This window comes from Hemicordylus capensis, chromosome 1 (assembly GCF_027244095.1).
Source record: "Hemicordylus capensis ecotype Gifberg chromosome 1, rHemCap1.1.pri, whole genome shotgun sequence".
Classification (NCBI taxonomy): domain Eukaryota; kingdom Metazoa; phylum Chordata; class Lepidosauria; order Squamata; family Cordylidae; genus Hemicordylus; species Hemicordylus capensis.
This window is the reverse complement of record NC_069657.1, coordinates 240131079-240147195: the sequence shown is the minus strand read 5'-3', so window position 1 is coordinate 240147195 and position 16117 is coordinate 240131079. Positions and strand designations below refer to the sequence as shown.

The following is a 16117-nucleotide window of genomic DNA, read 5'->3' as shown; positions in this document are numbered from 1 at the left end:
CTAAAAAGAAGTTGGATCTTTTCATCTTAGTTTTTCAGGAGTTACAGTATAATCTAAATCAAATCTTAGATTCAGAAAGAGATAAACACATTCAGTTTAAGATAGGCCTCTTTAAAGGCAACATTGTGTACTTCATTAAGACAGGCCAACTTTCCCTTGGCCCCTTTATACTTTGTGCATGCACACGCAAGTGTCTGTCTGTCCTTACCGGATTGGAAGGACTCCAATCCTCCTCCCAGTCAATACAGAACAATCAAATCAGCAACTTGTAAACCCATCCACTGTCACTGCCTGACAATGCTGGACAACAGTGGGCAATTGTATCTTTTCAATAAGCTCTTTGCTTCTTCACTGAATCCATAAAACATACCAAGGAATTAAAATTCTCTGATCCAGAAGCTGAGGATGAATTTCATATGCCAAAAGATCTTTGGCCTTAACTAAAGTACCTGATTTTTCTTTTCTCCAACATAGTGAATCTCATAACATTAGAAAACCTTTACCTATCAGTCCCTGAAGAGATACATTTTTTCCTCCCTAAGGAATCTGCAAAGTGTCAGGAGTCACTGAGTGATTAGCACTGACATTGTACAGATGGGAGTCAAGTGATGCTAGTTAGGTGGGCAGATGGCTCTGGAAGGCAGGATGATAGATTTTCATTTTTTGATAGAAGCTAAACTCCTGATGACCATGTCCAGATACAGTAAACGAGAACTGAAAAAGAGGTGTAACTATCGCTGTTGGAGAGGGTCAGAGATATTTACATTCACCATTCATCTACAGACAGCATCTCTCCTTGCATTCAAAATAAGGTCAAGGAAAAGTTCAAGGATAAGTAAAAGACTTCAAACCTGAATGATTAAATCCTACCAATTACTACTGCTGAATGGGAACATCTTGAGTTGAAGTACATCAAGATTTCACACAGCCATGCAATATGAAGAGAAAAGTAGCTGCTGTAAAAGAAAAATTTAAGAAGCAGTACTAAAACTCACCCTCCCTGACGAATCAAAGTACCCCGTGGCCAAAGATTTCTCATAGTCTGCAAATGGATTCGGGAAAGCCCTCTGGGCCATTATGGCAAAGAGCAAACCTGCAAAATTAAAATAATATATATATATATATACATAAAGAGATCCAGGAAACCTCCGACCCTCTTTCTGACACACCAATAAATCCGTGATCCCGCTGCAACGGCTCACATTCTACTCGATTTCAAATCTACAAAGAATGCAGGCCAAGGTTTGCACTTTGCTGCTACTGCAGCAGCATGCTATAGTCCCCCTTAGCAGAGCCCACAGTAGGAGGAGATGATGGTAGCAACAATAATAACCCAGATCAGCAAAGGAAGGATCGATTGTATTGCAAACCTAGTAACTCGACTCGACCTTCTCTTGCAGCGGGGGGGGGGATATTTTGAACACAATCCCTCTCCCCACCCCCGCATCCCTCTTACCCTGCACCAAGAGACAACAAACAATCTGTGACTCTCCTTCCACTTCCTGTCAACGCACACCAATCATTGCTCGATCGGGCTGCATGTCTCTACTACGCACCTCCAACGTCTTAAAGTGACAGTCACGAGTTAAGCTCTAAAAAGCAGTTCCATCGTTGCAACCCAGAAGCTTTAATTGGATGGCTTCACAGCTGATCTCTCCAGGATAGTTGGCTCTAAAGCCGTTCTCCGTCCCTACTCGTCATTCCCTGTTGAAACCTGCAGCCTGAACTTATTCATATCTGCTCCAAAGCAAGTCCTGATAAGTTCAGTAAGATGTACTCCCAAGGATGCGTCGAACTGCACCCCGTGAACGGAAAGCCTATTCCTCCTCCTCTCTCCTGCCTCGCCTGTATCTGCTTTTTCGAATGTTAAGCGCGCAAGCTCCTCAGGGCAGGGAGCTGTCTTTCTTTTCCTTTTTGTTTTTGGTTACTCTGTAAACGTGCAGACACATTGAAGGTGCTATGTGTAAAAATGATAGTGATGACACTCTAGTGGCTGGGAGTGTAAAGCTTTTTGAAAGGCAGCCGTTGGGAGGATTTCTGTTTCCTAAAGAATATACAATAGCAACTTAATCTAAAGGAATTCACCTAAATGGCGGGCTCGGTTTTTCTCTCATCGTACGATATGATTTATTTTTTATCATAACTGTGCACGTAATACTACACGCACAGCGCCTCAGAGACTTCCTACACATTTTTCTTTAAATGCTCATTAGCTGCACACAATCCGCACGTCTTCCCTCAAACGTGTTTCTGTTGCGGGAATACCCATTTCCAAAGCACAGAAAGGAGGGGAACGTTGAGAGCCACCCTCGTGACTCCAGCTGAGCTGCGATTCAGTTTTCCTCCACATGCAAGCTTATCACCTTTATTTACTGTTTGTGCTCTTGTGCCTTTAATGGTAGCCTAAGATGCTGAAGTGTAGTGAGTGGGGCTCTTTTCCTACTACCTCTGTGCCAGGTAAAGCTGCTTTCTGTGTATCATGCTACGGTGTGGTGATGCTGCTGCACATCATGTGGCTTGAGAGAACAACCTCAAATGGTCCTGTGCAGCATTAGGCACACCTGAGGCTGGTGAGTTCAGAGAACGCTCACCCCCCATTTCGGAGAAGTGAGCTGAAAGCCCCATCTGGAAATGCTCCTGGAGATTTGATTTCTAGCAACTGGGGGGAAAGAGCTGAATCCAGAAGAATGATAACTTAGGGGAGGCATGACTGCAAAGGAACAGGCTGCAAAAAGGTAGCGGCCTTAATCATGGGTAGATGAGATTATGTTATTACAAATATTATGAATATTTATATACCGCTTTTCAACAAAAGTTCCCAAAGCAGTTGACACAGGGTATACTCTGCCACATATGTATGTGCACTATATTTTTTGAACAGCATCCTCAAATTCTCCACATAAGGCAAAAATAGGGATGGTGACTTACAAGGGGCAGGTAAGAGAAAATAGAGACAGTTGGAGCATACAGTATATGGTCACTGTGTCAGATTTATGTGCTGTCTGGCCACACGGTGGGGACCTCCGCTTTACCATAAATCCCCCATAAATAAATCCCCCAACCAAGCACCTATTTTCCCTCATAAATCCCCCAACCAAGCCCTCATAAATCCCCCAACCAAACACCTATTTTCACCAGATCACTACTTGATTGCCCCACTCCCAGCCCCATTTCACATTGCTGAAAGCACTTCTTTATCCTTTATGTCACAGCATGCCTGTGGCAGTGATATAATTTGTGTAGTTCCACAAGCCTCCCCTGTAAATTAAGCATCATCATGCTCGGATGGGCAACCACACCATCCAGGACAGACTAAAGAGGATTTAGGGGGCCCATGGGGCTGTGGAGGCCCAATTGGCCCAGAAGTCCAGGGATAAGAGCGCCTCTGTCTGGAACCTGGAAAATCACTGTCCCTAATTTTACCTCTTGTGGATGGCTTGTTCAGTTGCCACCCACCCCCACCCATGTAAATTGCTTGAGTTATCATTCTTCTGGATTCAGCTCTCTCCCCAATCGCTAGAAATTAAATCTCCAGGAGCATTTCCAGATGGGGCTTTCAGCTCGCTTCTCCGAAATGGTGGGGTGAACATTCACATATCGGCCAGATTTACCCCAAAGTCACCTTAAGTGGCGCAGCAGGGAAAAGATTGACTATCAAGCAGAAGGCTGCCGGTTCATATCCCCACTGCTACTATATCAGGCAGCAGCGATGTAGGAAGATGCTGAAAGGCATCATCTGATATTGCATGGGAGGAGGCAATGGTAAACCCCTCCTGTATTCTACCAAAGAAAACCACAGGACTCTGTGGGCGCCAGGAGTTGAAATCGACTTGTTGGCACACTTTACCTTTACCCTGCGAGCTATCGGGAAGCACTTCACACACAATTTGGGTTTTTCATTGCACATTAGAGCCTAGCCCGATTTATGTCCGGGTCATTGGGTGGGAGGCAAATTTGAACTCACAGTAAAGCCTGCTGTCTGGAAATGCTCCAGGTGGATGGATCTATCATGTCTCTTAATGCACCTGCATGTAAATGGGTATACAACACTAAGGCACAACGCAATGCACAGTATATAGAGGGTGAAATCCAGTCTTCAGCAATGTGCAATACTGGATGGTGGCTTGGAAAGTTATCCTTCCCTGGCTTCTCCAAGATAGGGCTGAAAGAGAGTCCTGCCTGCAACTTTGGAGAAGCCGCTGCAGGTCTGTGAAGACAATACTGAGTGAGATAGACATAAGAACAGCCCTGCTGGATCAGGCCCAAGGCAGCCCATCTAGTCCAGCATCCTGTTTCCCACAGTGGCCCAACAGATGCCTCTGGGGAGGCCCCATGGAAGAGCTCAGGGCATGCCTTCTCTCTTGCTGTTGCTCCCCTGCAACTGGTATTGAGAGGCATCGTGCCTCTGAGGCTGGAGATGGCCCATAGCCATCAAACTAGTAGCCATTGATAGACCTGTCCTCCATGAATCTGTCTAAACCCCTTTTAAAGCCATCCAAGCTGGTGGCCATCACCACATCCCATGGTAAGGAATTCCATAGATTAATTATGCGCTGTGTGGAAAAAGTACTTTCGCTTGTTGGTCCTAAATTTCCCAACCTTCAGTTTCATGGGGTGACCCCTGGTTCTAGTGTTGTGAGAGAGGGAGGAAAAATTCTGTCTATCCTGTCCACTCCATGCATAATTTTATACACTTCAATCATGTCTCCCCTTAGTCGCCTCTTTTCCAAAGTAAAGAGCCCCAGATGCTGTAGCCTAGCCTCATAAGGAAGGTGCTCCAGGCCCCTGATCATTTTGGTTGCCCTCTTCTGCACCTTTTCTAGTTCTACAATATCCTTCTTAAGATATGGTGACCAAAGCTGTACGCAGTACTCAAGATGTGGCCTCACCATAGGTTTGTATAAGGGCATAATAATATTAGCATTTTTGTTTTTGGTTCCCCTCCTAATGATTCCTAGCATGGAATTAGCATTTTTCACAGCTGCCATGCACTGAGATGACACTTTCAGTGAGCTGTCCCCAAGATCATGACCATGACCCCAAGATCTCTCTCCTGGTCAGTCACTGACAGCTCAGATCCTGTCAGAGTATATGTGAAGTTGGGGCTTTTTGTCCCAATGTGCATCACTTTACACTTGCTTACAATGAACTGCATTTGCCATTTTGTCGCCCAGTCCCCCAGTTTGGAGAGATCTTTTTGGAATTCCTCACAATCTGTTGTGGATTTCACTACTCTAAACAGTTTAGTGTCATCTGCAAATTTGGCTACTTTGCTTGTCAGCCCAACTTCTAGATCGTTTATGAATAAGTTAAAGAGCACTGGTCCCAGTACTGATCCCTGGGGGACCCCACTTCCTCCCTCCCTCCATTGTGAAAACTGTCTATTTAGTCCTACTCTCTGTCTCCTGTGTCCTGGTAACTGTTAATCAGTTACCGATCCACACATTAACCTGTCCCCTTATTCCATGACCACTAAGTTTACTCAAGAGCCTTTGGTGGGGAACTTTGTCAAAAGCTTTTTGGAAGTCCAAGTATACTATGTCAACCGGATCACCTTTATCCACATGCCTGTTGACCAATGGTCTGACCCAGTATATGGGCAGCTTCCTATGTTCCCCTATTTTCATTTGTGAAATGTTGGAGCATATAAACTTGGTTTATCTGCTTTGGTAATCTAGAATAATAAAATAAGCTCTGCATGACACCCTTCTCCTCCACTGCTATACAATTACTGTCTTTCCGTATGTCATCAGCAGCCTCATAAAACATGACTTACTTGCTTATTTTATACATTAAAGCAGGGCTGCTCAACTTCAGTCCTCCTGCAAATGTTGGCCTACAACTACCATAATCCCTGGCTATTGGCCACTGTGTCTGAGGATTATGGGAGTTGTAGACCAAAAACAGCTGGGGGGGGGCTAAATTGAGCAGGCCTGCACTAAAGCAAGTATTAAATGAACATTTTGACTGTAATTAAGTGGCATGCTTGATTTGCATAATTAGCAAACAATGTGCACTATATGCAAACTAGGCTGCCTAGGTTTGGCAAACTGGAATATGGCAGATCCAGTCTGGACGGCTTTATGGATTAGATCAGGGATTCGCAATGCTGGGTCTCCAGATGTGATTGGACCAACTCCCATAATCCCCAGCCCCAGTGGCCTTTGGTTGGGGATTATAGGAGTTGAAGTCCAACAACATTTGGGGACCCAAGGATTAGAGGATCATGTCCATTACTGCTAAAACAACCTGAAGTAATCACTCTACCAAGATTTCCCCTTGTGCAGAGCACTGTTCCCTCTAACAGGGATTCCCAGATGTTGTTGACTACAACTCCCATAATCCCCAAGCAAAAGCCATTGCAACTGGGGATTCCTGGAGTTGTAGTCAATAACATCTGAGAATCCCTGTTAGAGGGAACACTGGTGCAGAGGCAGAAAAGTTGGAGAAGTGGGATTCTGTTGTATTCTATTTAATGATCTTTTGTGTTTTGTTGTTTGTCCCAGTAGGGGTCCAGTAGAGAGTGTGGGGGTGGAGTCAGAAAGACTAGGAAGGAGAAAATGGAGTTGTTCTGAATAAAATCCCAGTTAAATCTACCTAAGATTATTTGAGTTTACAAGGGAAACAGTTATAAAACATTTGGCGACGAGATTTTGAACCAGCTATGCTTGTGAGCCTGCAAAGCTTGTGAAAGTTCCTGTATCTTGCTTTCATTGTATTTGTTAGAGATAGAGTTCCAGTGCATTGGCCTTTTGCACCAGCTCTCCTAATGACCACTAGGGGCATTGAGAGTAGGTGTAGCTAGAAAGAGTCTCCTTACCTGTCCCTGCTTTACCTCTACTCTCAGACTCACAGGCATTTCCTGTGATGAGTCAGAATCCCTTCCTTTCCTCTTAGAGAGCAGATGGAAACATCTCTCTCTCTCTCCCTACCTATTCATTATGTTGCCTTTAGATAGGATTAGGTCTTTCCTATCCAAAGTGTACTTCACCAATAAATCTACTTAGTATTTAGGTTCTACAAGAACAGAGGCGTAACTAGGGAAAACGGTGCCCGGGGCAAGCACTGAAATGGCGCCCCCCACTGCGCCCCCCCACCCCCCCAACATACTACATTATACTTAGGTTTTTCCTCACAAGCGCCCGCCGCTGCCGCCAAGCCAGGCCACTGACTGGCCGCCAGGCGCCAGCAAAGCAATGGGGGGGGCGCAGGCGGCACGGAAGGGACCGCTCATGGGGAAGGGGGCACCGACGCACTCCCTTGACTGCTGCAGCACTGCTGCACTGAGCAGGAAACATTTGTATTAACAAAATTTTTTTTAAAATTTGGTCATGGTGGCGCCCCCCACGTGACCAGAAAAGATGGCGCCCGGGGCACGTGCCCCCCCTGCCCCCCCTATAGTTACGCCTCTGTACAAGAATCTCCATGTGTCTTCTCTAAATAGCTGCAACAACTAAACTCTGCATTCTACTCTGTAACTGGAGGGGGTAGCTTCTATAGTGCTCTGTTAATTAATCACAAAACCCATCATGGGTTCAGCAGCATTACTGGGCCCACATTCCTGAACTGTTGCATTCTACTGTTGTTGCTGCTGCATCTTGTTTATCCAGCTTCCTGAATTGCACAACCACTGAAGGCACTATTTCCTTATCAATCCTGAACAGTGGATGCCCACTGCAGCATGGCTCATATCCCACCACCTTTTTTATTGTCCACCCAGGAACCTGCTCTTCTCCTGGAAACAATAGAGGTCCTATTTCTGCAATTACCTCCTCACTATACAGACCCCTGTTTTTACTCCAGCAAAGCAGAAGGCTATATTGCTTCACTGCCTGGGCCGTGAAGGCCAAAAAAATATAATCATTTGCCCTTTCCTATCAACTTCAAAGCGGATGCCAAGCCTTATGATAGGGGTGTGCATGGAACCGATTCTGGTGGTTTGGTTCAAATTCAAACCCATTCGAACCGGACCGCTGGTCCACAAGTCGGTTCGAATCAAACAGCCCCTGGTTCAGTTTGAGGGTTGGACTGGGCTGAACCAGTTCAGAACTAGTTTGAATCGGTTCAAGGAGTATGCTTGTAAAGGGGGATCCGTTGAGGATTCGCCTTTACAGGCAAAGGAGGGGGAGAACCCTGCCTTTAAAATACTTCTAATGGCAGCTGAGGTGGTGGTGGCGGCAGCGGCGGCGGCGAGAGAGCACCTTACCACCAGCAGCAGCGGGTCTAGCACTTGAGCATACTCCAGCCGGGGTCCCGCACTCTTGCACAGTTCCAGCCTCCGCACATGTATGGAGGTCATTTTTGTGGTCTCTGCACATGTGCAAAGGCCATTTGCACAATGACGCAAATGTGTGTCACCACACAAATGGCCTCTGTGCATGCACGGAGGCCAGAACCAGGCTGTGCTGGTACACTGGACCCAGCCAAACTTTAGAGGAGACGCTGGTGGTGCTGGTGGTAAGGTGCCCCCTCACAGCCTCCCTGGCTGCCATTAGAAGTATTTTAAAGGCAAGGTTTCTCCCTTTGCTTGCAGAGATGGCTAGGAGGGTGGGAAATGCTATTTACTGTGCCAGATTGCTCTCTCTCGTACACCAAAACTAACCTCCTGAAATCCAGGCTGTTCAGTCTAAATCCTTCCAAACCCAGTCTTCTCATATGGCACTGCCCCAGAAAGTGGCAGCACAGGAAAGGAAGAGCTACCAATGCTACTGATGTGGAGACTCTGCCCACAAAGCCAGTTTTGCTTCCTGTCCTGCACAGAGGGTCACTTGCAACAGGTGCAAGAAAAGGGGACATTTTGCTAAGGTTTGCAAGTCTGCTGTCCACTCCATTACAGATTCACCATATTATACATTTCAAACATAAAATTCAGATGAAGGCAAAGTGGGGAACATACCCATAGTATTGCGCCAACCACTTAAAGAGGAACTCTTAAGATTACAACACACTGACATCATAGAGCCTGTCAATTCATCACAATGGGTCTCTCCCAGTATTCTTGTATAGAAATCAAATGGTACACTCTGAACGTATGTAAATGTAAGAGATGTGAACTCCAACATGGCAGAGGATTGCCATCCGTTACCCAATATCAATGAGATGCTGCTTCCTCTGAAAGAGGCCTCAGTGTTCACAGCTTTCGACTTGTCTTCGGCCTATCATCAAATTCCTCTGCTCCAGACTTCTTGCAAATACACAGCCTTCATTACCCCAGAGGGTATTTTTCAATTCAGAAGATTGGGTTAGCCTCTGCAGCTTCCATATTTCAAAGAATGGTGCATGCAATTTTGGGGACTACAGATGCCATCATTTACTTTCAGGATGACATTTTAGTGTTTGACAAAGCTATTGAGCATGATGCTAAACTGACAGAAGTCTGAAGAAAACTCCGACAACACAGACTTAGTATCTTTGCAGAGAAATGTCAATTTTGCAAACACTTTGTGATGTACTTGGGATACACAATATCTCAGAGTGGCATACATCCCAAAAGAGACTTTGTGAAAGCTATTTGGGAAGCACGAGAGCCACACAACAAGGATGCACTTTGATCATTTTTAGAACCCTGTATTACTCTATATTTGTTAGACAATTTGTCTCAAAAGTTGCTCTATTGCATCTTCTTTTTAAAAAGAATGTAGCATTTAATTGGAATGCATCCTGCAAGGCAAGTTTTCAGACTATCCAATTGTCGATTGCTGAAAGCCATGCTCTCTCTTCTTTTGACACTGAGAGGCACACGATTGTAACCACTGATGCTTCTGACTATGGTTTGGATGTTATCTTCACCCAGCAAAAAGGGGACAGGGAAGTTACAGTTGCCTTTGCTTCCAGAATGCTTACTGCATCAGAGAAAAAGTCTGTCATTGAAAAAGAAGCTCTAGCATGTTTCTGGGCACTGAGGAACTTCAGGACTGACTTGTGAGGTAGAAAATTCACTTTATGGCCAGACTACAAACCCCTATGTGCATTATTTACTACTCAGGGATCAAGTGGAGCAACCCCAAGAATAGCCAGATGGATCACCAGACTTATGGATTTTGATTTCCAGGTGGAATATCTTCCAGTTCCAGGTCTTTGGAATATCTTCCAGGTCAGATGGTTTATCTCAGCTTCCACTTCCAGGCCAAGAGGAGGTCCCTGAAGCTGAGGATGAAGGAGTTTTAATTGAGCCAATAGCTTCATCCACTCATGGATCGATCACATCTTCTGAATCGAAAGCGGCCTTCAGTGCTGATCAATCCTTACTGAACTTAAATCTTATATAACTAATGGATGACCATGCAAAAACAAGGTACCTGAACATCTTTAACCATACATGCACATAACAAGTGAGCTGACCCTTCTCAATTAGCTGGTGCTGAAGACTGATCATTTGGTGAAGTGAAAGTGATCAAAATTGCCCACAAAGGTCACCTGGGCATGAGTTTGACTAAAAGGCAAATCAAAGAAAGTTTAGGGTGTCCAGGTATGGACAAATTGAAATGTAATCAGGCACTGTATGGCCTGTGCTGCAGTTAATAAATCACAGAAGACCTTTACCACCCCTTGACTCCAGTAGAGTATCCCAATGGTTTGTGGACAAGATTTGTTCTGGATATAATGGGGCCTTTCGACACCAAAACAAAGATTTGCTATAATGATGGTGGATTACTGTTCCAGATGGCCAGACGTTTCATTTGCTGACAACATTACTACAAACAAGATGATGCAGTTCGTTCACGGCTGCAGATTTTGTGAGAGAAGGTCTTTTCAAAGAAGTAGTGACTGACAGGACACAGCTTACCTCATTTGAAATGGAGCAATATTTGCATAACCATGGGATAAAACACAAAACTATTTCCTTGTACCATCCTTGAGAGAATGGCTTAGTGGAAAGAATGAACAGGTTAGTGAAGGAAAGTTTACAAGTGGCTACTATGCAACAACAACCCTGGAAAGAGGCAATCCATGAAGCTCTACTTGCATTATCAAACTACTCCCAATTCTACTACAAAATCACAATTTGAATTGCTAAGAGGACGCAAAGCTACCACCAAACTTACCCAATGACAACAATTGGTAGAGTTTTCCCTGCCATCTCACCTTGCAGATGCAGAGATTCATGACCAGGTAAGGCAGAAGCAACAAAAATATAAATTGTATGTGGATCAGAAACAGGGCATGAAACAACAAACGTTTCTGGGAGGGGGCAAGGGAGACTTTCTTTGAGTATGGTTGCCTTCTAAAGTGAGAAAAGGATGTTCCCAATATTCTGGATAGGGGTGTGCATGGACTGGTTGGCGTGATCCAGTCTGAATTAGGATTGAACTGTGTGTATTCTAACCATTTTGGTCGAACTGATTGTCTGGTCTGGTTGGTTAGATGAACCAGCTCAAAGTGGTTCAAAGCAGTTTGCAATCGAACCACTCGAACTGGCCCAGTTCATGGCAGTCAGGTTTGCTATTGAACTCATTCTGCGCATTCCTATTCTGGTCCAAAGCGAATAATTGAAATCCTAGGACATTCTGACATATTGGATGATGGAAAGAAATTGAGCAGTTCAAGACTTTCCACATGTATACTACAAGACAAAAGAGAAGAGATTCTGATCTCAATAGAGGAACTGAGGATCTCACAGATGAGGCTGATTAAAGTAATGGGCAATCCTTGGTAAAGGTAAAGTGTGCCGTCGAGTCGGTGTCGACTCCTGGCAACCACAGAGCCCCGTGGTTGTCTTTGGTAGAATACAGGAGAGGTTTGCCATTGCCTCACAAAATGAGATGATGCATTTAAGCATCTTCCTATATCGCTGCTGCCTGATATAGGCATTTCCCATAGTCTGGGAAACATACCAGCGTGGATCTGAACCAGCAACTTCTGGCTTGGTAGTCAAGCAGTAGAAAAATCACAAATAGTTCCTGTGCCAGGGAACCCAAGACCAAGGTGAAGTGTGCATGACAGGAGACCTCCTAAAAGCCTTCAAGACTGTCACTAAATTTTAAATCAATTCAACTAGCTGACCCCGCACAGAGCATCTGTGTGCTCTTTGGGGCCGGTGGTTCCCCCTCCCCCCACCTTCTGCCCCAGTCTCTCTTGTCCTCACCCCAACCTTCTGCCCAGGCCTGCACCACTAGCATGCTTTCCTTCCCTGCTGGCTGGGCCCAGTGCGGCTCTGGCGCCCTCCCGGGCTCCTCCTGGGTGCGGCTCTGCTGCCCACCTCCTATCACCCCCACCGGGCCTCCTCTGCCCTCCACCTCTTCCTGGCAGCCCAGCCGCCACCTCACCACAGCCGGCCTGGACCTGCCGCCGCCGCTTCCTCACCACAGCCGGCACGGGACAGGCCCAGACGCCTCTCCTCGCTGCCGCCTCCCCCCTCCTTGCTGCCTCCTCCTCCCCCCTCCTCACCACTGCCTCCCTGCCACCCGCTTCTCCCCCCCCCACTTTCTTTTCCCCCTCCCAGCAACCAGGCCTGGGCCTGCCTCCACTGCCACATTTCCACCAGCCAAACATCCCCACGCGTCCCCACATCTCCACACATTTCTGGTCGTCTTAGTGAAATAATTATATAGATAATTATATAGATAGATTCTGGTTATTATAAATGGGAGGGATGTGTTTTCTTCTATCTGATAATCTTTTGTGTTTTGTTGTTTGGATGTTCATCCCTGTGGGGATCCTGTAGAGAGTGTGGGGCTGGAGTCAGAAAGAAAAGGGCGGGAAAGGAGAAGGAGAAAATGGAGTTGCTCGAGATAAAATTCCAGTAAAATCTACCTAAGATTACTTTGTGTTTATGAGGGAAGCAGTTATAAAGCGGATTCCTCTACAGGCATAAGCCTTTGGAGGTGCAGCTTGTTAACAGGGCCCCACAGAAATTCCACAGAGTCTTCCTTCAGCGCACAGGCTGCTACAGCACCCTAGTCAGAAGCATTGTGTTGCTTGTTCCGGATTCCCAGCACAGTGCTGAATGAGGACAAGATCCTTCAGATAAAAATTCAGACTCTTTCCATCTTGGATCTCCATACACGGCTTTGCAGTTCTTAATTATTGCTTCCCTGTATAAAATCTATGGAGCCAGATTTTATAGTTTCTAAGTAAAATAAGTGCATAATTACATTAATATTGCAAGAGCAGGAGGATGATACAAACCAATTGTGCTTCGTTCAGGATTTTCTCCAGACATAAAATCAATACTTGAATCAGAGGACATGCACAAGTCCCACTGATCTAAACATTTCAATTAGATATGTCCCATTGATTTCAGTGGCATTTAACTGTTATTCATAATCAGAATCTGACTGGTAACCAATTTTTCACCTACTTTCCTTAAGGAAAGTAAGCTTATGAGATCACCCAGCATTATGTTGGTCTGTTCTCACAGGCAGCCTAGCCTAGGTTAGGCTGCTCATGTGGAGCGCCGGGATCTGGGTGCCTAGAGCACCTGTTTCACAGGGGTATCCCCCAATGCACGACACTGATTGCACAATGCACTGTGTGGGTGCATTGTGGATGTCCTGGCATCTGGAGATCTGCGTTGCATGTAGCAGTGTGGATCATGTGGGAGCACGGTCTGCATTTCCCACCAATGTTGGGGAATCATCTGGGGGAACGGTAAGGTTTGCGCAGCCTTCCCACCCCGCTGCCTGCCCACCCTGCCTCTGCTTGTGATAATAGCCTCTCTGTGTGTGTCCATGTGTGTCCCCTATCAGCTTTGCAGTGCCTAGACCACTATGAACCAAATTTGTTACAGCTGTAGGGACACATAGGGACACCTCGACTGCGTAGTTTGTGATGATGTTTTCCAACCCTATTCAAGATGGCAGACATATGAACATTTAATGCACAAGTGGGCTAATTTGTCTAACCAATTTGAACCAAATTTGGTACAGTTGTAGTGAGTGACACATAGGGACACCTCAACGGCATAGTTTGTGATTATGTCATCCACCCCAATTCAAGATGGCAGACGTGTGAATGTTTAAGGTTCAAGTGGTCTAATTTGTGAAGATGGGAATGATCAATTAAGATTATAGTGAAAAGAAAGTAGGCAGACTAGTTCTTACCAGAACAACTTATTTTTCAGTCATTGATGTAATGTGGCTAGTAACCTCAAGTTCCCTTTCTGCCTGTAATGTGTACATAGGAACATAGGAAGCTGCCTTATACCAAGTCAGACCCTTGGTCCTTCTCACTCAGTATTGTCTACACAGACTGGCAGTGGCTTCTCCAAGGTTGCAGGCAGGAGTCTCTCTCAGCTCTATCATGGAGATAGCAGGGAGGGAGTTTGTGCTATCTGGAGCTTTGGCTCTACTTGCATTTTGTCCAGCACACTAGCATTCTTAAAGGCATGCTTTGGTCTTGTGCTGTCTTGCAGTAGGGGAAGGGGTCACACTCAATGATTTGGGGTTGGGGCCAGGGAACTACAAAAAGCAATGACATCATTTCACGTGTTTCCCTGTATTCAGTTGTAACTCCATGCTCAGATCCAATCTGGCCATTATTTCTTACAATTTTGTGAATATTTAACAAGAATATCTGCTCAACTCAAGCTTCAGATGTGGATCCTGAAGCCTATACATCAGATTATTTGCAAATGATCCCCTGGTTGCTGTGGGCAAGTGATTCTGAAAAGGTAGCAACCACCCTGCACATTTTAACAGGAATACAAATTACAGTGCTTATCTGCCAGCACCAATGCAACCACCAGGGAGCTTGGTGAGACTGATTAGTCTATTGGTACACCGCAGCCCTACAAAGTATTAAAAGAATGCAGTCTCTACAAATGACATAAATTAAAAAGAAAAAATCTTTCAGGTTGTGGTAGAATAAAATCTCCACCCTGAAACATTCATTTAAACTGAACACCCCTCTGAAGACTGTTATTTCTCATAGTGACATGTTACTTAAATATTCTCTTTTCTTGTCAGTAAAATGGTCTTTCTTCCTGATCCTCCATTGACTCTTTCCTACTCAAATGCACCTGGAGCTGCTGGCAGGTGGCCGAGGGAGAATGAAAGCAACAAGCAGAATCTCTTACTCATGGCTTATTTAGAAACAACCCCGTGTATGATATTAATACCTAGGCTGAAGTCCAAAGTGGGCTTGAGAGATCTAACCAAAAGATACCTTATCTTTCCCTTTAAAATAATGTTTCTTTCTGTAATATAAAACAGTTTTGTCAAGTGAATATCCTCGCCATAAAACAGTGATGCTGCCAGTAACATTGCTATCCGTAAATATTAGAATGGCAGCTCTCTCGGTTTGATCTCTGTCAAATATTCAGGAAATTTGTATAGTGGGAATTGCAGTGGTAGAACTTTTCATCTTAGAGGCACAGTCTGCACATTGATATAATGTGATGTAAAACTTTTGCCCAAAGGCCTTTCATAAAGAATGCTAAAGGTTTGTCTAGCTGAAGATTCCTTCGACTAGTTCTGCAAACAACAGGGTAGCAGTGGGAATGCTAGAAATCTTCTCACAATATGCCATGGGGTAACCACTTCATGGCAGTGTTGCTCTTACCACCATGCAAATTCCAGTCACTCTCTAAAACTCAGGTTAGGCAGGCTCAGTGTGGCATGTATTATGGATGGCAGATGTTCATTGGTCACATTCATTGAGGTCATTCTCATGACCAATATCAGGGTAGGGCAGGTGGGCGGGGTGGGGGCGGGGAGGCAGGGTTCAACCTACCTTCCACCATACGGTTGCTCTGAATGTCTTCAGCGTGCGAGCCACCCAATCTACACTGCCAGGCGCAGCTTGGATCAGAAGAGGCCGGGACTCATTTTCCAGGCCTCCAGATATCCCACAAGGCACTGCGTGACTAACACAGTGCCTTGGGGGATTTCCCCATCAGACAGGTGCTCTATTGGGTGGAACCTGGAAAAGGTGAAAGGAAAATGCTTAGTGGGCTCCACCAGTAACAGAGCAAATAGCAAAACTTTTGCTTTTGTGACTGAAGCTGGCAGAAATGGAGGGATGACCCTGTGTTTGGGTTCTAGTGTGGGGTGAAGGTGCTGTGCAGTGAAGTAAATGTAAAAATTTAGACCCTTCCTCCTACACAATTTCCCCACTGAAAATCCCTCCTCCCACTCCCCGCCCCCCGGCAAGCTGTTATTTTCCCTGGGAGGAAAAA

General features: G+C 45.4%; 1 protein-coding gene across 5 annotated transcripts in view; it reads right to left on the bottom strand.

Moving 5' to 3' along the window:
* The window catches only part of LOC128339688 (glutathione S-transferase LANCL1-like), a 45013-nt gene extending 29316 nt beyond the window's left edge, over positions 1-15697 (bottom strand). Inside the window, exons 1-2 of one of the 5 annotated variants that reach the window (XM_053283994.1) lie at positions 15673-15697; positions 996-1093 (exon numbers count right to left, since the gene is read on the bottom strand). In XM_053283994.1, coding sequence (XP_053139969.1) covers positions 996-1093; positions 15673-15682 — 108 coding nt within the window. In that variant the 5' untranslated portion in view covers positions 15683-15697. Of the gene's footprint in view, positions 1-995; positions 1094-1370; positions 1409-1456; positions 1563-8896; positions 8904-12085; positions 12135-15672 lie in introns of those variants that run through there. The other 4 variants (XM_053283993.1, XM_053283995.1, XM_053283996.1 and 1 more) reach the window with 4 other exon arrangements.
* Between the last annotated feature and the right edge of the window lie 420 nt (positions 15698-16117).